A 16,019-nucleotide genomic window follows, 5' to 3' on the forward strand; every position below is an offset into this window, starting at 1 on the left:
CCTTTCACAATCTTGCCGAGGCTCAGCCGAGGCAGTTGGGTGCTGATGTTTCCTTCCTTTTTAAAACAAATTGCTCTGGCTAAGAGTATTAATAACACAAATAAGTACACAGAGATCTATCCTGTCCAGGACTGTTGATTGCCGAATGACTGCAACATCATTCACATTTTCTGTACAGACTGTATATAAAAGGAAGAAGAAAAAAAAATAAAAGCTAGCCATTCAGCTGAACTGGTTTCTTTGGTAGCAACAATGTTATAGGTCACCGTTTATTTTCTATTCATTTATTATATTGTTTTCCAGAGCTTATGACATAAAAGATTAGGTATGAAAAGGAATGAATGAATGTGCCAAATTGCACAACAATGCACTGACATGTTCACAATACTAGGAAGCTTTCTCCCTCTGCGTAACACGCCCTGCACTGCACAGCCACCTACAGAGCGGACAGTTACATCAGTATTCTGGTCTGTGGCATGTTGTGTCACCCTGACAAGGCTGTAGTTCAGACACAAGCACATGCATTGTAGTTATTTATAGTGCAGAACCATTTGTCTCTCTCAAACCCAATTTTTTCTACAGTCATAGATGCTACTTATATGGATGCTCCACTACTATGCATTGATATTCAATTCAGTATCAAACATTAAACCAGTTGCATACACGAAAGGTCTTCATAATTGTCTGGACATCAGGTCTGAATATGGCGAGTGACATCATGTGTGTTAGTTTTGGTATCAGCACAGCACGCTCTTAGAGGAGTATAGAGAACATAATGTACCAATATTGACTACAAGTATTAAACCCTGCAATATGTTGTGGTGATACCAGGGGAATATGTTGAGAAACGGAAATATCTCCTGACTGTTATATAAGAAACTTCAGTGCATCTATTCTGATACAGTATATAATACAACATAACAGACCAAGCAGTGATTTTTTTTTTATTTATTTAATTTTTTTTACCTTGAATGCTCTGGTTGGCTGTCATTGACTGTTGCCATGGCAACTTGCCTTACTCCATCAGGCTGTGCTGGATGTCTTGTAGATTTCTGGTTGTTAGTGATCTGTTCCTGCAGCCTGCCATTTCCTGCAGAGAGGAAGGGAAAAAAACAACACTGTCTCAATCAGCCTGAGCAGCACGCACCTGCTTCACTCAGCATTTTACTCAGTCCGAGCACACATACACAGTGATTCATCACAGATCTGCATGCCAACCAAAAAAGCAAAATTTCCAGTAATCACTGGTTCTAGTATTCATAAAAAAATGTGTGTCAATAACTTTCTAAATAAGCTAAATTTGGTATTTGTGAGAATGCTAGTGAAACTGTTATTTTTACAGCCGGCCAAGAAGTGACTGTAAATGGGAAAACGGTCTATGTTTAGTGAACAAGTTCATAACACAGATGTTTGTCAAGGGAGGGCAAAATATAACTCTGGTCAGCTTCCAAAGCCCATTAGAGCCCTAAGAGATTTGTAAGAGGAATGTTCCCCTGCAGCACTGAATGCAGACAAAAGAAAACAAAGCTATATAAATACATGGGAAAAGGATTTCTCACTCCTCCAAAAACATTACCCTGGCTCCCAAGGAGTTCCTGAGTGTAATCATTTCCTCAAGGTTAAAAAGTCACCTTAAAAGGGGACTCCTCCTACAAGAACAACAACATCATGTCAGGCTCTTCCACCACCCATCAGTGTTTGACAATCAGCGAGGTCAGACAGGGGGGAAAAAAAGAAAGGAAACCAGAGGCCTGAAAACTTCATGATGTATATAGTTTAACAATGTGGAATAGGTCACACAACTGGTCTTCTAACAAAGGCATCCTGATTCGAAAAACAACTGTAATGTGCTTCCTCTAAAAGAGGGGCATCACCGTTTAAAAATGGCCCCTTGCAGGATACTGTTTCATGCGACAGTAGGATTCATTTCTCGCTGTAGGTTTTATCCTGAAATTACCTGGACTAACCTGCAATGTCAGGAAATACTTTTGTAAATGTATCTCAATTTTCCTACGAGAATGTCAAATCAATGTAAAAGAAAATAAAAATTGCAAAAACACTTTCGATTTTGTACAACTTAAATGTCATTTCTTTCTCACACTCCGAAAAGCCTCTAGTCCCTATTCTTCATGTAATGCTTGCTGTTGTTAGCACACAGATTTCAGCCCCATTTCCCAGCAGCTGGGTGAGAACAAACTCAAACTATGTTTACAGCTGCAAAACATCAGCTGGAATTTGGTGGACTCATAGCAACAGCAAGCGGCTGTCTTTTCTACTGCCTTTACAATTATTCCAAACACAGACAGGCAAACAATAGACAGCGATTAGCACGAAACTGGCACCTCCCCAAGGGGTGGCAGCTCATTGTGGGACCACAGGGTTAGAAAGAATACCGCAGTCCGCCAGGAGCACAACGGCCCGCAAAAACGAACTAGAGGAAACAGAGCTGAAAGACGCAGGGATCATAATGCTTCACCACAATATGCCAAAAGAACAAAACCCACAAAACTGGCACACAATCTAATAGGCATAGACTTTACCACTGCTCATGAGTAACCAGCTGTGCATGATCGTCCTGAGGAGCCGAAAAGCCATTTTGTGCTTCACTACGATGTGATGCATGGCACGGCTCTCGCTCCCCCAGGGCATAGTGGCAGTGCTAGAGGTCTTGGCAGGTAAGGGAACAGGCTAATAATAAAGTCTGCCATTTATTTCACAAAGGGCATCTCAGTGGAAAGTAGACAAGCCCCTCCGGGTGACATGGCTAGGGAAAAAAAACACATGAGGTTCTCTACTATTTATCCCACTACATATAGATTGGTGAGGAAAGGCCTTCTATTTAAATATCTTTACTATTTTTACACTGTTGTCACTGACGACCAGGAGTAATCACTAAATAATGAGGGAATTATTAAAACACTCTGTGGGCTTAAAAATAAGACACATGTCAGCATAATGTACATGTGTGCATTCACAGTATGAGGCAGACATATGAGCCAAAGTAGCTAATTAGGAATGATAAAAATTCTCTCGCTCAGATAATATAACATTATGTCTTGTAAATATGGACTTTCTTCCCTTACATCCGTAATAAGGGCAGATCCTCTGAATCAGATATGTTAAAATGTGATATACTTAACACAGACATTATGACTAATCCATTAAGCACTTACATTATTGATTATGAACCTAGCTTAGACAGAAAAAACATCTACAACATCCACATATAATAACAAGGATCTAAATCTACAACCAGTATCAGTATTAGCCTTGATTTATATTTATCTAAGCACTATTTTTTTATGTACTTGTTCTAGTTTGTCAAAAGAACAAAATACTACTGCGTTTCAGCCAAGATAAACAACATCCACGCTGGATTTGTGTCCCCTATCCAAGTCAAAATGACAGACCGTGATAAGGTCTGCTTAGGTTACTAGCCAACATTCATTACCAGTAGAAAGACCTGCTCATGGCTTGTGAACAAGTAAAATTTATAGTACGAGGACATGCTTGTTTATCTAAGACTATATAGAAGCTAACAGAAACTGGAATGGTCTTCGATTATTAAAACAGAATATTCCCCCTAAATCCTTGATATTAAAAATATCCTTGAGATGTACAGCGCCTACTGTACGCTTACCCCAGCTCTCATACCCCAGCATGGATTAAATGTGGGTTTTGATGGCATGCTTGAGAAACAAAAGGCAGCAGAACTAAAAATAGCCCATTGCCTTACAGAGAGCAGTCTGACAGCCGGGGACGGTGAGAGAGCAATCCAGCCGCAGAAATAGCAGAGTTGCCACGACAACCAGGCAGAGCATACCAGTGACAAAATGGCGTCACTAGCAACAGACATCTTAAGCTGGATTTCTCAACTAACCTTGACAACTCCAAAAAAGCAAACGGCTCAGTGATGCCTAGTCAGTTTCAGTTCTCGCACGCTATACAACAGCAGATCGCAGTAAATATGACTCAGTGTGTGAATATCCTTTTCTGGGATTTAATGTTGTTACAGAATGAATTCAGCTAACTGTTTGTACACCCTACACATATCCATAAAGAAGAGAGGGCATCTTCTGGTGAAGTAATCCTATATCACAATGAGAGACAGCATGGCTAGATTAGTTTCAAGGGGAAAACTTTCAGTCACAGCCGATGATTTGTGCTCTGGGCATATAGCACATTCATTCCCTCTATCCCTCTATAGGAAGGAAAGCAGAAACGGACAAATGAAAGAAAGACGGCCTGCTAAAAAAGACTTTGGCTGAGCCGCTGCCCCGAATCCTTCACCAGCTTCGTTCTGCAGTAGGCTTTAGAAATGCATTTTGATACGGCTTGAATTTTAGCGTCTGTTGTCTGAAGCTCACAACTGAAAGTGTATATCCAGCGTCACTTGCTCAGCCTGCAGTAGCATGTTGAGCTTTCGGAGCTTCTCGAGCAAACACTCAATAACCTGCCATGAAAACAAGGCAGCATGGCTGAGACGAACTGCACCAACTGTCCGTATTTACACAGCTGTTCAGCAGCCCTTGTTGAACACAAATGTTTTACCCTTAATTAGGTTTACTTCAGAAGACACAGCCATGCACCTTCAATCAAAAAGGTCTGTTCCATATCTACGGGCTGCAGGAAGGAGCCAGTCGTTTTGGTTTAATGAACAATTTGTAAGGAATTAAACAACATGATTTTCAATTCTCTGCAGTGCTGCTTCAGGAGGCCACAGTCAGAAGTGCTGCGGACTCATGATAAGAAGAATAGGACAAAAATCATTTGACCGGGTCTTAAACAAAATACAAAATGATTCCGATGGGTTTTATTTACAGAACAGGGGTATGTGAATATTCACGCTGGGCCTCGTATGCACATTAAATCATCTCACTTACTTAAGAACCATGTGCTTAGTGAAACATGAACAACAATAATGAATCATAAAAGCAGGATTGTGTGTATTATTTATGGTTAATCCAAGAAATCCAAGAAATTATTAATCGTAGAACATTTAAACACGTGGTGCTTTTTTGGCATACATAACCAAGACAATCCTTTGTAAATGCATTTGTTATGAATCATTGTTATCTATACATATATATTTCTTAAAAATATACAGAAAAACAAACGATTTAACTCAATGGTTCAGTTCTTCATCCTCTACACTCAGTCATTCATGGAGCAGAATTTGGAGATGATGCTACTGCCATCAAGTGGTTTCAGTGTGAATGGCTTTTCTGCAGCGGATGGTGTTACAGCTAGTTTCTGTTTCATCATTTTCACTGTGATAAGCGCAGTTATGCTACTTACAGTACATGAAGTTATTACAGACATGACATAAGAAAATTAGCAAGAAGATACTTTTGGTAAAATTTATGCATGAGATGCACACCTCTGCTACAATTAATCAAGCAGTAATTTCTTCCCTTCCTTTCTCAAGTTCTCAATATATAATTAAAGTAATTCAAGAGTAAGTAAATGAAAACCCACCAGGCTTTGTCTGTGCAGGTTTGTGTGTCTTCTTCTGTTTGCTGTAGGCTGCACGATTCCAGTGGGTGGGTTTGGGGATGACATTACGTGGTGCCGGCATCTCTAGCAGACTTTTCCCACCTCTGCTCTGAGTCTCCCTGCTTCGCTCCTGGGCCACTAGATGGGGAAAAAATCAGACAGCAGTAAGAGTGAAAAAGCAGGACAATTTTGCATGTTGTGAAAACTAATAACCTCAATAGGTTGTAATAGTTGAAATTATTCATGTGTTAGGTTAGATTCCCTTTTTTTTTTTACCTGTAGAGCCTGAATTTCCTTCATCAGTATTTTCCACAACATGAAGCCTGTTAAACTCTGGCCTGTGTACACACTCTGGCTGGATTACACCAGAGCCTGTGTGAAGTGTGGATTGTGAAGGTGGGACAGTACGTGCTGTTACAGAATCCAGAGCAGAGCCCAAGAGACGGGTCTAATAGAAATTCAGCAAATATTTAAAATATAAAAATAAAGATTAATATGATTTCATTTCATTATTAGAAATGAATAACAAGGTACACAAATCTTGATAGTGGAAAAAAGAGCAGGACCCTGTACCTGCAGCTCAAGCTGTTGGCCTTGGATCGTTTCCAGATGTTGAAGCCTCTGCTGGGTCAGTACATTCAGCTGCTCTTGCAGCTGGACAATTCTGTCTGCACCACTGCCCGATCTGCTCTCTGATGCGTTGTTCACTCTGCCCTCAGCTTCCTGGAGTCGCCGCAACTCAGACGCCACCTGAGCCACACGAGCCTCCATATCACTCTGGGCCTGTTAGTTATATATTAAACACACTGTTAGTCTGCTGTTTATTCATCAACAGAACAGTATGGTCCAAAGGATAATTGTAATCACAACAGTAATTGCAACAGTAATCAGCCTAGGATGTGGAAGAAGGCAGGAATGAATAAACCATGTCTGTCCTTCTCACACCTCAGCCGCTCTTTCCTTTACAGAGAAAGCCTTAAAAATTCAATGAACACGTAATTTTCAGAAACAAGGATTTGTTACTGAAGGCCTATATAAAACTTGTATATGCTCAGACCTTAAACAGTTACAAATAATCGAATTGTTACTGTTACAAATAATTATTTTCATTGATAGACACTACAAAAGCACTTCTGTTCGTCAATCGAACAAAACATTGCAATGAGATGCTCTTTTGACATACATCATTTTCAGATTGGAGATTTCCCAGCTCAAAAACACCTGACTTGCCTCCCCAGTTAATAAAACGTGTGGAAATGATGACCCCTAGTGTATATCTGGGCTAGGTTTTCAGCCATATTACAGTGTATCTTACCTAATAAACAGGAAGTTAGGCTAACAAAATCAAAATATTCGTTATTTCTTAATACAATATTGCTTTACTTTTGTAGTTATATAAATAATATTGCAGTTCATTACACTCTCTCTCTACTTCGCTTGTTCTTGTTCTTTCTTTTCTTAAGCTCCAAATGTTGTTGATGTTTTTGTCTATTGTGATTTGCAATTTGTGGAAAATCAATTTTTAAAAAAATGCCAAAAAAACCCACAAGTAGATAACATCGATAACAAATGTAATCGTATTTACCCCTCTCTACATACATCTTTGATTCGACAAAGGGAACACAGTAATTTTGCACAGTTTTGAAATTTTTATTTTACATTTTAGTAAAATATTTGAGTATTTGAGAACATCTCATTAGGGCTTTCTGAAATCCCCAAAATGAGGTCTAATCATATGAGTAGGAAAGAATTATATATTACATTCACATGACCGATCACTGAGTGCTCTTTCTCCCAAAAGAATTTTTTCCTACCTCTAGGGAATATGTATTAGGATGAGTAAATCCAAATTAATAATCTCCTTAAAACATAATACAAATACTGCACTGTGTGTATTCTCTTTAACCTCATTATCTATGTACTATATTTAATCTTATTCTATTATCCTGATAAGAATGCAAAACTGGAGGCATCAGGAGGCTGAGAGGTAGTACCTTGATGAGAGGAGCTGTGGCTGCAATGGCAGCAGCTGTAATGGCTGCTGCAGTTGAAGCAGCTCCAGCATCCTGTGATGAGAAAGCAGTGTTAGGCTGGACCTCAGGAAGATTTGGCTCACTGCTTTGTGGACGTCCAGCATCCAGCAACTGTACCTTCACCTCACGTCTCACCGGTGCACTGTGGGATCTACATGGTCCAGTAATAAAACATACTGAGGTTAGCATTTACATCTGAAATGGTTCAAATTAATAATGTTAGTGCTTGAATGATGAGGGCTTGATGAGAATGTGAGTAAAAATGACCTGTGCTTTAATGCAGCAACAACAGCACCTCTCCCATGACCGGAGTATCTCGATATTAACACGTCCTGCCCTGGAAGAGTTTCGAATATTTAGTAAAATGCAACGAACGTACACACATGTGAAATTAAGTCGTGATGAAAAATTACCTTGTTCTTTGTCCCTTGTTTGGGCAACTGATGATTTTAATGCATCTCTACCTCCTCTAGGAAGCTGAGAGAAAGAGAGAGAGAGCTGTTAATTCATCTCAACTTAATTAATCTTAATGTGATAATTAATCTTAATATGATTAATTAATCTTATTAATTAATCTTAATGTTAATTAATCATAAACAATGCAAAAGCTGCACTACACCCAAAACCACACTGTATTCTTTGGCCATCCAAAGACAAGATGTACACACTAGTGTAATAAGGGTGATATTGTAATAGCTTCACAATAAATTATGCATTTAATAATTAAATAAAATCATTAATTTTATATATATATATATATATATATATATATATATATATATATATATATATATATATATATATATATATATATATATACACACACATATACACATACATACATACACATATATATATACATATATATACATATATATACACATACATATATACATACATACATATTATATATATATATATATATATATATATATATATATATATATATATATATAAAACAAAATATATATAAATCTATCTTTGCAATCATGAAAGATAATATATATTATCATATTATTATGGGGAATATTAAGGGAAGGTTACTCTGATCTGGTGTCTCACATCACTGCTCCTGGAAACTCCAAATCCTGGATTTGATGCTGTATGATGTTGGTCTTCAGGTGCTACAAGAAATAATATGTATATATACATATAATGTCACATCTACATAGATCATAGATAGATCGTCTATATAATCAGTCAAGTGGCAGCAGCACAAGGCATTGAATCATACAGACACAGGTCAAGAGCTAAAGAATTAAAGTATTTATATTTCATAAACTGTTGATCTCCTGGGATTTTCACACACAATAATGTCTATAGTTTATACAGAATGGTACAAAACTTTGAGGGAGTGGCAGTTCTGTGAGTGGAAATGCCTTTATGATGATAGAGGAAAATGTCTAACTGACAAAAAGGATATAGTAACTCATATAAACATTCTTTACAAATGTGGTGAACGGAAAACATCTCAGAGCACACAATAAACCTTGAGGTGGATGGGATATAATCGCAGATGATCACGCCAGGTTTCACTGCTCAAATTCTGGTTCTTATCTATATTTGAACCTCCTCAAGGTTTCATGTGTTGGGTGTTCTGAGTTGCTTTTCTGCTCAACACGGTTGTAAAGTGTGATTACTTGAGTTACTATAGACATCCTGCCAGCTCATTCTCCTCTGATTTCTTCCATCAATAATTCAATTCAATATTTGTATAGAGCTTTTAACAATAGACTTTGTCTCAAAGCAGCTTTACAGAAGTACAGAAACATAGAAAGAAAAAAAGATAAAGTTCAAAGTTAAGTATTTTATCCCTAATGAGCAAGCCTGAGGTGACAGTGGCAAGGAAAAACTCTGGAGATGATATGAGGAAGAAACCTTGAGAGGAACCAGGGTCAGAAGGGAACCCATCCTCATTTGGGCGACACTGGACAGTAAATTATGTAACTGTTGATAATGTCCTTTCTACAACAGCAACCAAGAGCTGTTGAGGAACTAATAGGTTAGTGTAGTTTCTGATGTCATTACTGCCTTAGCACTAATTCCTTCCTGCCAAAAGCTGACTGATGCAACGGCAGTTCAAAGATGGCGTTCAAATAAGGTGTTTCACAGCTTGTAGTCCCTGTGCACACTAAACTCTAGAGCAGGGGTGTCCAATCTTATCCAGAAAGAGCCGGTGCAGGTTTTCATTCCAACCAAGCAGAAGCCACACCCGAGTCTACTGACAACAAAACAGGTGGAATCAGGTGTAGCTTCTGATTGGTTGGAATGAAAACCTGCACAGGCCCTTTGTGGATAAGACTGGACATCCCTGCTTTAGAGACTGTTCTGTGTGACCATGTCAAGAAATTAGCAGTTTCTAAAATACTCAAATCAGCTCATCTAATCTCAACAACCATGCCATGAAGTGACAGAGGTCAAATTGATATGATATGAACATTAACCGAAGCTCTTGACCTGTATGATTTTATGCACTGAGCTTCTGCACCATGATTGGCTGATTGGATAAGTGCAGGTGTACATGTATTCCCATTAAAATGGACAGTAAAAAGTGTGTATACAGTATATATCGCCAAAAGTTTGGGGACACCCCACTAAATCATTGAATTCAGGTGTTGTTGTTCAGGGGTTGAGCTTGGCCCCTTGGTTCCAGTGAAAAGACCTCTTAATGTTTCAGCATACCAAGACATTTTGGACAATTTCCTGCTCCCAACTTTGTGGGAACTTTTTGGGGATGACCCCTTCCTGTTCCAACATGACTGCACACCAGTGTACAAAGCAAGGTCCATAAAGGCATGGATAAGTGAGTTTGGTGTGGAGTCCTGACCTCAACCTGATAGAACGCCTTTGGAATAAATTAGAGCGGAGACTGCGAGCCAGGCCTTCTTGTCCAACATCAGTGCCTGACCTCACAAATGCACTTCTAAATGGTCAAACATTCCCATAAACACACTCCAAAACCTTGTGGAAAGCCTTCCTAGAAGAGTTGAAGCTGTTATAGCTGCAAAGGGCGGGCCAACTCCATATTACATTCATGTGCATGTAAAGGCAGATGTCCCGTGTATTGGAATGGCTCGCAGTCTCCAATCTAATTCTAACCCAAAGGTGTTCTATCGAGTTGAGGTCAGGACTCAGGACAGTCAAGCACCTCCAGACCAAACTCGCTAATCCATGTCTTTTTGGACCTTGCTTTGTACACTGCTGCACAGTCATGTTGGAATAGGAAGGGGTCATCCCCAAACTGTTCCCACAAAGTTGGGAGCATGAAATTGTCCAAAATGTCTTGGTATGCTGAAGCATTAAGAGTTCCTTTCACTGGAACTAAGGGGCCGAGCCCAACCCCCAAATTCAATGATTTGGAGGGGTGTCCCAAACCTTTGGCAGCACAGTGTAAATATTTTAGATTTTCTACAGGAGATATAGCAGACAGAATAGAAGTACCTGTAGTTGAAGCTGAATGTGTGTTTACAGGAAGCACAGGAGGAATCATCTCCTGAAATCCACTTTCAGCCAAACAGGAAGTGTGGACAGAGTCTGACAGTCTCCGCACGTAAATATTAACATCTCTGTGGCATGATGAAGTCCAATCTATGTTTTCGCTCCGGGTTTTCTGTCTGTTTTGCTCTAATACCGCTTTAGTGGAGCGAATTAACACATCAGCAGCATCAGAACTGGACGTGGACTCATCCAGGTTAACGTTATTCACTGCGCATGCGTACATTGTCTGTAACTCGCAGATGTAGCAGAGATATTAGTTTTATTGTGTTATAATGATATATTATATATATATATTATTAGACACTGTTTGTGGTATATCTGAATATTTAAGAAGAATATTTGACAAGACGGACAGATTTAAAAGACTGACAATGAGCCGTTACTCACTTAAATTAGTTAATTAACTTCGCCAACTAAAATAACCATCATTGCTCATGGTTGGTGATATTATCTATAGACATATAATAATTAGAATAAAAGTTCTAAGATGAAGCAGTTATTCACCTGTCAGTCCAGCTGTACACGGCTCTTTTGTTGGAGTTAGGTTTGAATTTGGCGCCGCTGTGCAGTCCTGCAGTGAGACTCAACACAGGTTCATGTTTTAAGACGAAGTGTGTGTGTGTGTGTGTGTGTGTGTGTGTAAAGCACACAACGCACTAGATCCTGCAAAGATCTCTGTAACGCGGCAGTTTGGACAGATCAAGCCACACTGACCATGACAACAAAGTTGACAACAGATGTGAATGTAGGCACCGCAAGAGATATATAGAATTTCAAAATAAAAGTCACTATCCGACTGTTTGGTGTGTTTAAATGCCTTAGACCTATAGTTCAAGAGGTTGCACGGGGTCTGAGCTTTTATATTTAAAAACTATATGTGTGAATAATTATTAAACTATGTATTTATTTGTTTGTTTGCTTCCTTGTTCACTTATTTGAGATCATATTTGTTATAATTATTATTTTAGCGACATGGAAAGGCCACTTTTATCGCAAACACTTATATTATCTATTATTATCATAGTAATAAACAGCTTGAAAAAAATATTTCTTGTTATATCTAAGGAGACTGTAATAAAATTTTAAGGGTTAGTAACTGATTTTTTTTTTTTTTTTTTTTTGCCAGCGAAGTTTTTTCAGGGCCTTATTATATCTGGTATAATGACAAGAGATAACAGGAACTTGTTTTGCAGATGATCCTTTTTATTTAATGTAGATATACATGGTGAAAACACAAGAAGTGTATTAGCTATTTGCTATTTTTATTACATTATAATACAATGTACAATCAAAACAAATTGTAACAGCCCCAAGAAGAAGCCTCACTGTCACTGTACTGTCACTACTCAATCCGTACTGGAAACACGATTTGTACTGCGCATGTGCGAAAATGCGTCTACTTCTTGTCTTTACGGCAGTTTTATTTCATACTGTTGTTATAATACTACTAATAATATAATATTTCGTTAGCAGCAATTTCGCGCATGCGCAGTACAAATCGTGTTTCCTCTACGGCTCGAGTGGACAGGCGTTATGAATTACGTCACCGACTGAGTTGCATTTGAAATGTCGTGTTTATTTCTAAGTGGTATTTTCGACATAATAAATAATGGTGGTTTTTCACAAGTATATAAAATTGTACGTAAATTATTTACGTAATGTTGCATTTTTCTATGGTAAGTTTATGTTTACAACATAAAACGATTTTTTTTCTTCAAAAGCACCCCGCGTCTACTTTTGTTGCGAAAGTGCGGTAGTGAAGTGACAAATTGAGGATTACTTACCGACACATGTCCTTTAGAGGCCCTACAGTGTGTGTGTGTCTCCGTCAGATCTAAGGTAATATTAAAATTATTCTGTGTATATACTGTGCTTACTGTTTACACACATCGCTTTTATTGGTGTGTTAAAATGTTATTAGTGTCGTTAGTGATGCTGATCGACGAATATAAGCCTCAGATATGAGCTGTCCATTTACATAGGTCACTGCAGCACACTGTAGCTTAATCTATAGCTGTATATTTTTGCCGAAATAAATAATAAAACGTAATAGTTCATATCACTGTAATTATAGTGTATGTGTGGATGATTTTGTTGTTTTCACTCTGATGTGCAGGACAATTGTTTGAGCTATGGCTGCTCAGGTCACAGAATCGGACCAAATTAAACAGGTATGTTCATGTAGTCATGAATGATTCATGGAAAAACAAGTTTACAGAGTCTTGCTGTAGGTTATATAATACTACAGTGTTTTTAACGTGTTTTATCTTTCAGTTCAAGGAATTTCTTGGCACCTACAACAAACTGACCGAGAGCTGCTTCATGGACTGTGTGAAAGACTTCACTACGAGAGAGGTCAAAGCGGAAGAGGTGTGACACAGACATGAACAGATGAAAACTCCACCCTTTAGTACATTTAATGTGTTGAAACTGAAAGATACACTATATTGGCAAAAGTTTTGGGACATCTGCCTTTACATGCACACGAATGTAATATGCAGTTGGATTTGCATCTATAACAGCTTCAACTCTTCTGGGAAGGCTTTCCACAAGGTTTAGGAGTGTGTTTATGGGAATTTTTGACCATTCTTCTAGAAGCGCATTTGTAAGGTCAGGCATTGATGTTGGACATGAAGGTCTGGTTCAGAATCTCTGCTCTAATTCATCCCAAAGGTCTTGTATCAGGTTGAGGTCAGGACTCAGTCAAGTTCCTCCACACCAAACTCACTAATCCATGCCTTTATGGACCTTGCTTATTCATGTTGGAACAGGAAGGGGTCATCCCCAAACTGTTCCCACAAAATTGGGAGCATGAAATTGTCTAAAATGTCTTGGTATGCTGAAGCATTTAGAGTTCCTTTTACTGGAACTAAAGGGCCAAGCCCAACGCCTTAAGGAGTCTCAAAACTTTTGGCAATATAGTGTATGTGATGCCCTTATTGTTTCTGGTGTTAATTTCTAGACTGGTGCTTTGTTCATTGTTCCTGTGAAAGGTTTAGAGGTTGTGTGCTGCTCTAATGTCACAGGGAGACAGTGCAGTTACAATGTGTTTTCTAGGATGCTCTAAACTAATAAGAGATAGCGATGATGTTTCACTGACCATAGCTCCTCAAAACAAAGCAGAAAGAGCTTTTTTTTTCTTACTTGCTATTTTCCAGAAACGTTCAACGTCATAATAATGAGTCCAACATAGTAGTAGTAGTAGAAATGCCAAGCGTTGGTCTCCAGACTGCAGCGCAGCTGTATGAGCTTCTGCTCAGCTAGTTAGCAATCTATTAGATGATGAGGACCATGGTGTTGCTGTGGTGTTAACATAAAAGCTTTGGAATCTTCTCTGTTTGAGTAGATAGCAAAGATGTAGAGGTGAGAGAGCGGAAGAGACTAAAGTGCTGCTGCATCACTCTCTTTAATAGAGATAACGCATGTGCTTTTGTGGGTAATGTAGCTGTACACATATAAAATAGAACATGTCGATGAAATATTTAAGGTGATGAACATATTGATTGTAAATGATTTGCAAGACATTCAGGGTGGATTTAATGGAGCTTTAATGTTGACATTGAATGATTAAAATCAGCATATTTTTTGACCACATATTAGCTTCTTTCCGATAATTGCATAAACAGCTTTCCACTGTGGGATAATTCTCAGTTTGTGTTTCCTTCTTTTCAGACCTCATGCTCAGAGAGCTGTCTACAGAAGTATCTGAAAATGACACAACGGATCTCGATGCGCTTCCAGGAATATCATATCCAGCAGAACGAGGCTTTAGCCGCCAAAGCTGGCTTATTAGGCCAGCCCCGATAGTCGACTACTGTGTGTCTTACAGACTTGTATCCTCAGGCTGTAACTCTCAACCTGCCTGCTTTCACACTGGACTGGTAAGGCAGAGGCCATGGTGTCAGAAGATGACGTCCTCCTATTGAGTTCAGATCCTTAGCAATGGTGGGAGGTTTGTTTCCTGTTCTTCCGAATGTGAAGACTCACCAGGTCTTATTCGGGCTTAATGTGAAGGTAGTGTTTTTTTTGTTTGGCTGTTTTTTAAGTAGTCAAAGCCTTTTTTATGTAATCACTGCAAATGTATGTAATAAATAAAACAAGTAAATAAGTCAGTTTTATACAGACTATATTATTTATCTATCTGCTCTACCTACAGTATATACACCAATCAGCCATAACATTATGACCACTGATGGGTGCCGTGAATAACACTGATGATCTCCTCATCATGGCACCTGTTAGTGGGTGGGATATATTAGACAGCAAGTGAACATTTTGTCCTCAGAGTTGATGTGTTAGAAGCAGGAAAAATGGGCAAGAGTAAGGATTTGAGCGAGTTTGACAAGGACCAAATTGTAATGGCTAGACGACTGGATCAGAGCATCTCCAAAATTGCAGCTCTTGTGGGGTTTTCCCGGTCTGCAGTGGTCAGTATCTATCAAAAGTGGTCCAGGGAAGGAACAGTGGTGAACCGGCGACGGGGTCATGGGTGGCCAAGGCTCATGGGGAGTGAAGGCTGACCCGTGTGATCCGATCCAACAGACTGCTGCTCAAATTGCTGAAGAAGTTAATGCTGGTTCTGATAGAAAAAAGGGGGACCAACACAATATTAGGCAGGTGGTCATAATGTTATGTCTGATCGATGTCTGAGGAACTTAAGCATGTGATATTCTTTTTCATGGTATTCTGGTTGTGAATTATGTCTTTAGCTGCTAACAAACATGTTAAGGGCCAAGCACCAAAGGTGTGTAGGTGCCTTTTTGTCATCTTATTCTTTTTTTTTTTTTTATTCTGATACTTTGCCAGTGGAGTCTATGGCAGCCCATTAAACATTCTGTACATATTTTATAATAGTGATATAAGGCACTCTCAGCCTCCTACCCAGCAATTTGCCTCTATGCCTCTCAAGCAGTAAAAGCTGCACCAAAAGCTGCAAAAGGGCAACATTGGAAATACTTTTGCCATAAAAACTCCACACTGCAATCCCACTTG

At 38.9% G+C, this 16,019-nt stretch overlaps 2 protein-coding genes across 10 annotated transcripts in view; one reads left to right on the forward strand and one right to left on the reverse strand.

Annotated features, from left to right (window-relative positions):
• The window catches only part of kiaa0586 (KIAA0586 ortholog), an 86,616-nt gene extending 74,849 nt beyond the window's left edge, over positions 1–11,767 (reverse strand). For 4 of the 9 annotated variants that reach the window (XM_058399009.1, XM_058399007.1, XM_058399004.1 and 1 more), the window contains exons 1-10: positions 11,532–11,766; positions 10,971–11,253; positions 8,574–8,653; positions 7,943–8,006; positions 7,797–7,866; positions 7,491–7,680; positions 6,070–6,279; positions 5,773–5,944; positions 5,479–5,634; positions 967–1,090 (exon numbers count right to left, since the gene is read on the reverse strand). In XM_058399009.1, the coding sequence (XP_058254992.1) occupies positions 967–1,090; positions 5,479–5,634; positions 5,773–5,944; positions 6,070–6,279; positions 7,491–7,680; positions 7,797–7,866; positions 7,943–8,006; positions 8,574–8,653; positions 10,971–11,250 (1,346 nt within the window). In that variant the 5' untranslated portion in view covers positions 11,251–11,253; positions 11,532–11,766. Of the gene's footprint in view, positions 1–966; positions 1,091–5,478; positions 5,635–5,772; positions 5,945–6,069; positions 6,280–7,490; positions 7,681–7,796; positions 7,867–7,942; positions 8,007–8,573; positions 8,654–10,970; positions 11,260–11,531 lie in introns of all 9 variants that reach the window. The other 5 variants (XR_009205768.1, XM_058399008.1, XM_058399012.1 and 2 more) reach the window with 4 other exon arrangements.
• Positions 11,768–12,728: 961 nt separating this feature from the next.
• Positions 12,729–15,139, forward strand: timm9 (translocase of inner mitochondrial membrane 9 homolog). Its single transcript, XM_058399020.1, has 4 exons — positions 12,729–12,866; positions 13,144–13,198; positions 13,302–13,397; positions 14,700–15,139. The coding sequence occupies exons 2-4, from the start codon at positions 13,160–13,162 to the stop codon at positions 14,832–14,834; spliced, it is 270 nt and encodes an 89-aa protein (XP_058255003.1). The 5' UTR covers positions 12,729–12,866; positions 13,144–13,159; the 3' UTR covers positions 14,835–15,139.
• Positions 15,140–16,019: the final 880 nt, after the last annotated feature.

The sequence above is a fragment of the Hemibagrus wyckioides genome, linkage group LG09 (assembly GCF_019097595.1).
Source record: "Hemibagrus wyckioides isolate EC202008001 linkage group LG09, SWU_Hwy_1.0, whole genome shotgun sequence".
NCBI classification, from domain to species: domain Eukaryota; kingdom Metazoa; phylum Chordata; class Actinopteri; order Siluriformes; family Bagridae; genus Hemibagrus; species Hemibagrus wyckioides.

Excerpts from the sequence above, each read along its gene's own strand:
- timm9 (XM_058399020.1), top strand. The coding sequence starts at position 13,160 with ATGGCTGCTCAGGTCACAGAATCGGACCAAATTAAACAG. Across the intron at positions 13,199-13,301 it reads AATCGGACCAAATTAAACAG|TTCAAGGAATTTCTTGGCAC; the intron begins GTATGTTCATGT and ends TTTATCTTTCAG. Across the intron at positions 13,398-14,699 it reads GAGAGGTCAAAGCGGAAGAG|ACCTCATGCTCAGAGAGCTG; the intron begins GTGTGACACAGA and ends CCTTCTTTTCAG.